The 7,506-nt window shown below is 37.8% G+C and overlaps 1 protein-coding gene across 1 annotated transcript; it reads right to left on the reverse strand.

Annotated features, from left to right (window-relative positions):
- Nucleotides 1-3,117: 3,117 nt before the first annotated feature.
- Nucleotides 3,118-7,202, reverse strand: LOC131061686 (zinc finger protein 4). Its single transcript, XM_057995504.2, has 2 exons — nt 4,851-7,202; nt 3,118-3,370 (listed from the first exon to the last, which is right to left on the reverse strand). The coding sequence occupies exons 1-2, from the start codon at nt 5,761-5,763 to the stop codon at nt 3,264-3,266; spliced, it is 1,020 nt and encodes a 339-aa protein (XP_057851487.2). The 5' UTR covers nt 5,764-7,202; the 3' UTR covers nt 3,118-3,263.
- Nucleotides 7,203-7,506: the final 304 nt, after the last annotated feature.

Below are 7,506 nucleotides of genomic sequence, written 5' to 3' on the forward strand. Positions count from 1 at the left end.
CATCTGACAGGAAGATCGTTATAGTCTAATTCCTGAAGCCAGGAGTCTACATTAAATAGAGACAAATAACAGGGATTAGAGGCTTATTCAACTTGACTAAGAAACATATACAAGATAGGGATTTCTCTGCAGTGATCTAACCCATACTGAAAGTACTCTTCAACTCTAAAGTGAGGCAGCAAGTGAAAGATCCAGGGGCCTGCTTTATAAACGGTGTCTCAAAGAACTAGGACTCAACATTCAAGGCTTTTGAGAAGAATCTAAGCCAAATCATTCTTAAAAGACCTTCCTTTTCAAAGGCATCCATGCCCTGATTAAATCTACTACTGGAGAAGATGCTACAAATTTGCAAATGAGAGTGTTTCCTCCTTAGAATATGATTTCTGGAAGAAGCTCATCGTCTGTAATCTCCAAATCTGGTACTTCTATGAGTTCTAAAGCTAATCAAGGGAAAATAATGGATGGTGATGCCTCCTCTTGGAGGCACTCTGAGGAAATGACAGCCACTCATAGCTTACTGCACCATCAACTGGCGGGGGAAAGGAGTCCACTACAGAGATGATCTCTTATATGGCTACCTTCATGAAATACTCACAAACTCTCACTTCTTTCTGTGGATTGCTCCTTGTCATTTGCCTGTATGAGAATATAATCTTCTCCCAATGGGATTTTTTTTTGCTCCAGTTGCGATTTCATAGCTGTTCCTTCATTTAGCTCTCCTTCACTTTTCAAAAGCATATTATTATTCAAAGAAATGTAACATTATATGGCTATAATTAGTCTTATCAAGAGTGAGAACTAAAAATGGTCAACCTGGTTGCCTTTTTCAGGTCACACAACTTCCACCAACATTTATTTACTAATTCTTGGGTATTTCAAGCAATTACTTAGATTTTAAATATAAATATTATGCAATTATTCATCCATAATTTCATCACTTAGAGCAGTGGCAGCGAAAGTGCATTATCAAATGGGAAATTAATTTCCTATGACTATAAGTTAAAGTTAGTAAAAAATGGAAGGTTTTCTTCTGTGGAATAGTTTGGAACACGCATAATTTGATCATGACACATAAGTCCATCAATTATGTGGCAAGTTTTATTGTTACATTGGTGTTACTAATCATTTCAAGTATGAGATGCAACTCAGTATTTCTGAAGACTGCAAACAAAGGTAGATTCAAAAATTTATAGTGTCTTATCACAGGAGATAAATTATGCAGTAAAAGTATCTAAGAATGTTAATAGGGAAATATACAATTTATTCACAGCATAAAATTTTTGGAACTATATTGGAAGATTCTTTTCTGGCCCATCTTCTTCTGAAGACCATTCCTCCACTCTGCATTCCTCGTACACCTTTGCTCGAGTTTTAGTGGAAACAGACTTATCAAAACCTCTACTGGCTGAGATAAAAATTAAGGCTGGCTCCAAAACTTATCATCAAATGGTGGATTATGAAGCCATTGTTACACAACAAATCACAAGGCAGAGGATTGCTCCAAAATCATCCCTTCTGGAAACAAATTTTACCATTCAAAGCAAGCTACCTGGTGGAAAGGTGCCAACCTCAGCCATCAACACTTTAAACCATCTACAAAGAAGGTCAATGATTCTACAGCTTCAGGGTTGGCCAATATGGCTTCTAGTGGCACTATGGAAGCCAACATTTTTGCAGGATCGGAGATGGCCAATATGACCGCCAGTGGTTTGAATGAGAACAAGGATTCTGCAGAATCAGTGCAAGCCATTTTGGTTTCCAGTGGTGTAAAGCGTCCCATGAGGAGATCAGCCAAAATTCAGGCATTGAAGATCGAGATAAGGATATTTGGATCCCTGTTAAGAGGGGGAAGAAGGGAAAATTGTCATATGGCAAATTCTCAATGACTTTATGCTCCCGTAATAAAGTGGGATGTCAGAATTCACAAGCAAAATTGCCACAATAGATGGGCAAGTAAGAAGTTTTAGTTTCAGAGTTAAATTGTGATGCACACCTGTTTAAGGATCTGCTGCATTTTATTTTATCTTTTGGGGCTGAAGTCCTTGAAAAGCAGTGATGGCTATGGCCAAACTATGTGAAATATAATCTTTTTTTCTGAAAAATATAAAGGAAGCAGTTCCCTTGACTGCAATTTACCTATAAAAAAAAAGAATAAATTCTTGGAATTATAACGACCTCACAAAAATATATAACATTGACACTTGTATACATATAATGGTGGTGTTGGGCTAGAAGCACTCTAGAAAGCACAGTTGTCTAACATAGAATATGGTTCTATTTTCACCTCACACTCCATAGAATATAGTTTAATAGCAAAAACCTTAAACCCTTGTGCTCAAAGGAGTTTATTTTTGGCTTGAATGCCATAAGCTACAATCAACCGAGCTGCATTGAGTCTTGACATTTCAAGACAGAAAAACATTGCCCATCGTTGAAATTTGATTGCTATTTTGTAATGAATGAAAATTGAATATGAGGATAGTAGATTGGTCTTCAGAGGTGATGCATGGTAGGCAACTGTTTTTATAATCTTGCCAAAGATGCATTCAATGGCTTAATTTATATGAACCTTGTTTGCTGCTCAACACATCGAAGGAATTTGTTTGTTACCTCCAAGGTAGCGTAATTACTATTTAGCCTCAACATAAAAGAAAATTGGGAACACCATAAAGCGCTTAAATTCATTTAAAAAATAAATAAATCTGTTTTTCACTTTTATTGCAATCATTCCATAAGTTGCATTTTGAGTTCGACTAAATTGAAGTCTAAATTGAAGATCACTCACCCTTCTATTGAAGCACCTTTCCATACATAACAAAACAAATAGATGACTAACTACTGCCATAGAGTGTAATCAAAGAGATAAAATTTAAAGGTTAGCGCTTGCTTCTGCCTATCCAGTCATAGATGCAGGATGTTATTTGGCATATAGCCAGTAGAGGAATGTTAAGAATAGTGTGAGTCCAATTAAGGGCATATTATTTCTAGTTTGATAGTCTAATAATGGTAATGCCCCACAATTTTTCTGATTAATTTTAACACTTACAAATCAGAACGTTAAAGATCAAATCAATTTTAATTATTAGAAGCACCAACCTGTTAAAGTTCATTTCAGAGCTTGTTCTACCAGCTAGCAGAAAATAAACAACATAAGAAGTGTGAGATAAATATCAGAAGGTTTATAATTTGTATATGATCTGCAGTGAATTATAAATGGATAACATAGTGAATAAATTCAGATCAACAAACTTCAAAAGACCATATCATATCAGCATCGGATGATAATCCATCCACGTTCTAATAACACCAAAAAGAAGGATATGTTCAGTGAATTGCCAGATCTGATTTGCAATGGGGTACCATTTGATCCCTGAGACACACCAATTCAAAAACATGAGAAATGCCACCCAAACAAAGTTTCAATGAAAATGATATATCAGGACTTGGCACAACAAGATAAGTATAGTGTTCTTTACCCAGAATGTCTACCTAAAGCCTATAAATATTAGCAGTCTCTGAATTATATCCATAACTCTAATTTGTTAAAGCATTTTTCAGTGAAAGCTTGCATTATGTAACAACAAATTGCAAATTCCTCACTTAAAAAGTCCTCCTAATTTTAGTTACAAGAATAACTAACATTATACGTTCTTCTGGCAAACTTGCAACAATGTTTTTGCAGTTTACCTGATCCTAGCCTGTAGAATATCAGTGTAAACGAAATACACTCTAATTTCTGGTTTACCAATGAACAGTGAATGCGCGACCGAGCTATCTCCAATTTGTCTTGATTTAAAGCTTCCAGGTAAAAAGCTCGTAAACCAAACAAATGAATGTTGAGGAAAAGTTGAAATTAACCCAGAAACAAAATATCCGAGAGAAAAGAGATTTTGAATCAGAATGAACGAGGAAGCTTTTCTAAAATTCCAGGAAAAAATTTCCCATATCATCCCTATTCATTTTGGAAGCACCACCCATTTGTGTTTTTTACAGCTCAGCTTAAGAAAAATATACAGGTCAAAGATAACAAAGTCCAGGAACTTCAAATTTGTGTAATTTCCAGTAACTTATTGGTACGGATAAGATCCAATGTATTGTCAAAAACGGTCTCCTCTGATTAATGGTTATGTAAAAAAGGAACAAATCCTATGAGAGCAACAAACTCCTTGAAAGGAAGCCAACTCTCTCATTCTAGCAGTAAAAGTCCCATTACCAACAATGAAGTCCAGTTCTATTCTTAACTCCCAATGTACATAACCATCGAAGATAAAATCTTAGAATGTTTTAAAAGCAGTATCTACTTTAAGTACAAGTACATTTGCAAAAGAACCGGAGAGAAAATCAATGTGAACTATAATTGCTTTTTAACTCTTGTTACAAGACAAAACATTTACCCGGCATATCAAGAATTTATTCTCTGAAATAAACAAAAGCAAGCTTAGCATTTATGAGAAACCCAGTCCGTACTTACTAGTAAATGTGAAAATCGCTTCCAAACAACACAAGAAAACTGCTCGCAGAAGAAAAATTAAGCAGCTTAATGAGGCTCTCTATCGTTTTGGAGCAAATTGTACAAGTTGTTAACGTTTCGTTAGTCTGCCTGTCTAGTGACTTGAAAATTGAGCAGGCAGAAAACATATTTAGAGAGATGCTCGCTGAAAATCTCATACAATTAAAGGTTTTTTCACAAGATCAGTAAAACTCTAAGTAGCGAAAATTATTGACTGGGTAAAGACTAGGCAGAAAATATTATTGACTGATATGGGTGGCGCATGCAAGACATCAATTGGGTTTTGATTACAAACGCAAAGATAGGTCTAGCTTCTGATCATCTGATGGTAAAGCCAAACCTGTCTCAGAGAAATGGGCATCCCCACTTCGGACCCTTTTCTGAGAACCCGAGCCATCAGCCCTTGGTTCCACCGCGTGACGGAAGCTACCGGGCCATTTCACAAAACCCATTTCCTCCTCAGGGAAGCCAAAGCCTATGTTAAAGCCATAGGGAGCTCCTCCCCTGCAATCAACTTTTTCCGAGAGGTCAGGGGGAAAATATCTACCTACATTGGGCTGATTCCCAACAAGAGGGCGAACCCATCCATCTATTGCCTTTCCTCCTCCTCCACCTCCACCCACTCCTCCAAGTGCCCCTCCTACTCCTCCTTGAATGGTTGCAGAATGGGCCCTTATACAGAGACACCTATTCAAAATGCTGGAATTTGGGGCAAATTCAGGAGCAAAGATTGGCGGTGAAGGTGCTAAGCTGCAGAACCTCTGTTGAATATTCATATGCGATCTCTGAGCCCTCCTTGCAGCTGTCCTTTCCTTCTTATGAGCATTTTGATGCCCTCCCAATGCCTGAGAACTGTAGAACTTCCTAGAACAGAACAAACATGGGTAAATACGAGCTTCCGAAGACCCACCTTGAGCAGAGCCTGTACTCTCACCAACTGTTTTGGAAGCCTCACCACCTGCTCCTCCACATGCCCCTTCCTTGGGGACATTCTCTCCACTTTTCATGAGATCAAAGTCTTCACCTAGCCCACCCTGGCCCCCATCATAACAGCTACCCCCGATCCCAAGACTCAAATCCAGTGCAATATCAGGCTGGTTATCATTGTCATCATCAGCATCGCCGTTTGCCTCAACCAGGGCTCTTGAATTCTGAGACGGAAGTTGGTGGTTCAAACGTGGGGACTTCTCATTTTCAACTGTATTCATAACTGACTCCAAGCTTGCAGAGTTGTTTGCAGAGCTCATAACCATTCTGAACCCAAACAAAAAATTAACACCAAAAGAAGAGAAGCCAACAAGATCAGCAAGGCCCACATGCAGCAAACCAAAAGAAAACGCACATTATTAACAAGATTAAAGTCAAGTAAAAACATGAATTTGTAGGAGTAGGTGACGGTAAAAATGGTTCTTCTTCTTCTCCATAGGAACCAACGTACATACAAGACTCAAGAACCTATTTTGGGCTATTTTGGGAGTGTCTCCTGACAAGTTCATAGACCATCTTACACGACAACGCTTGTGCCCAAAAATCATGTTAGACTAAACAAAAACAAACGGGTGAGTTCCCAACATGCTTCCACTCAACACCTTGAAGGCAACCATGTGTCAAATGTAACTCGCAAATAATGTCTGAACACTCATCCGAAACATCATTACCCAGATCATCATTTACCACTTCTTTGCCATCTGTCCATACCCAATACAGTTACAATTTCCCTCAATTTCCTTTAACGGACAACAAAACACAACCCAAAGTAAACCACCAAAACACCCATTACTGAATCTTAACAAGCCTTTTTTCGGGTCTGTGCAGGGGATAGGAAAAAGGGCATCCGAAAACAACAAGAAATGTAAAAGAAAATGGGGCGCTTCCCCAGGAAGAGGGAAGGAAAGGTTCTACAGAATAGACAAAATGTATTAGAGCTCTGAGAAAAACACATGAGATTCTTCTCCTCTCCCTTTTGCTTCTCTCTCTTTCTTTTGTTCTTCTTTCTTTGATTTTAGCGAGACATTTGCGGCATTCATCGCGACTGTCTTATGCTAATTTTGTCCAGCACTTGGCGTGCAGGTTCCAATCCCTCATTTTTTCAGGACAAAAGCTCCCCAAAATGATGATTTTGCCCACGTATCTTCTGCATTCATTCATTCTTATTTCTCATATTCATTTTTTCCCGGCATCCATCACGATTGTCCTTTAGTCATCTTTGTCCATCTCTCCAATCGTGTGCCAAAAAGCACCCCCACAGTACCCATCTGTGGCATCAACCAAATCTACAATGCATACTACATACAGCAGTCAATCAATGCCCACATTTCCTTTTCTATTTCTATTCATGTCTCAGCTTGACTGCTTTTCAATGCAATTGATTCCCTCCCACATCTGGTTTTCTTCTTCACTGTTATGGTATGCCATGTTTTTTTATTCTTTTCCTTTTTTGCAGTTAGTCATGCAATTTGATTGTTCAAGTTGTATGTTTATTATAAATGCATTTGCAGAGAGAGATATGTGTAGATTGGTTAAGTTTGGCTACAGCTCAACAACAGATTCTGTTTTGACAGAGACATCTCCACTGAAAGCACACTCCAAAATCTTCAGACAGGTCCCCTAAATTTGCTTTGTTTAGTGAATGTTTGGATTCATTTCTCTATTGGGAGTCGAACAGGAGACAGGAGTAGTCGCCACATATTTCTGTCTATTTACTATTAATAAATATAGTTGTGGCAAAACAATCAAAGCTAAGCTGTCAGGCTGTCAGGCAGTCAGTTGAACGAAGAAGATACATAGAACAAAGTGTTTTTAAGCAACGTTTAAGACCTGCTCTACACAAATCTACAAAGACGCCCAAAACTATGCAGATGCATTTGTTTATTTACCAAGTATAGGTAGTTTACATTTTTTAACAAAACTAAATTCTGTGGTTATTTATTTAAAAATAGCTTACTAAGATTATGAGAGGGTTTATATTAGTATAGATTGGTATAAGAATATAAACG

This window comes from Cryptomeria japonica, chromosome 8 (assembly GCF_030272615.1).
Source record: "Cryptomeria japonica chromosome 8, Sugi_1.0, whole genome shotgun sequence".
In the NCBI taxonomy this organism is placed as follows: domain Eukaryota; kingdom Viridiplantae; phylum Streptophyta; class Pinopsida; order Cupressales; family Cupressaceae; genus Cryptomeria; species Cryptomeria japonica.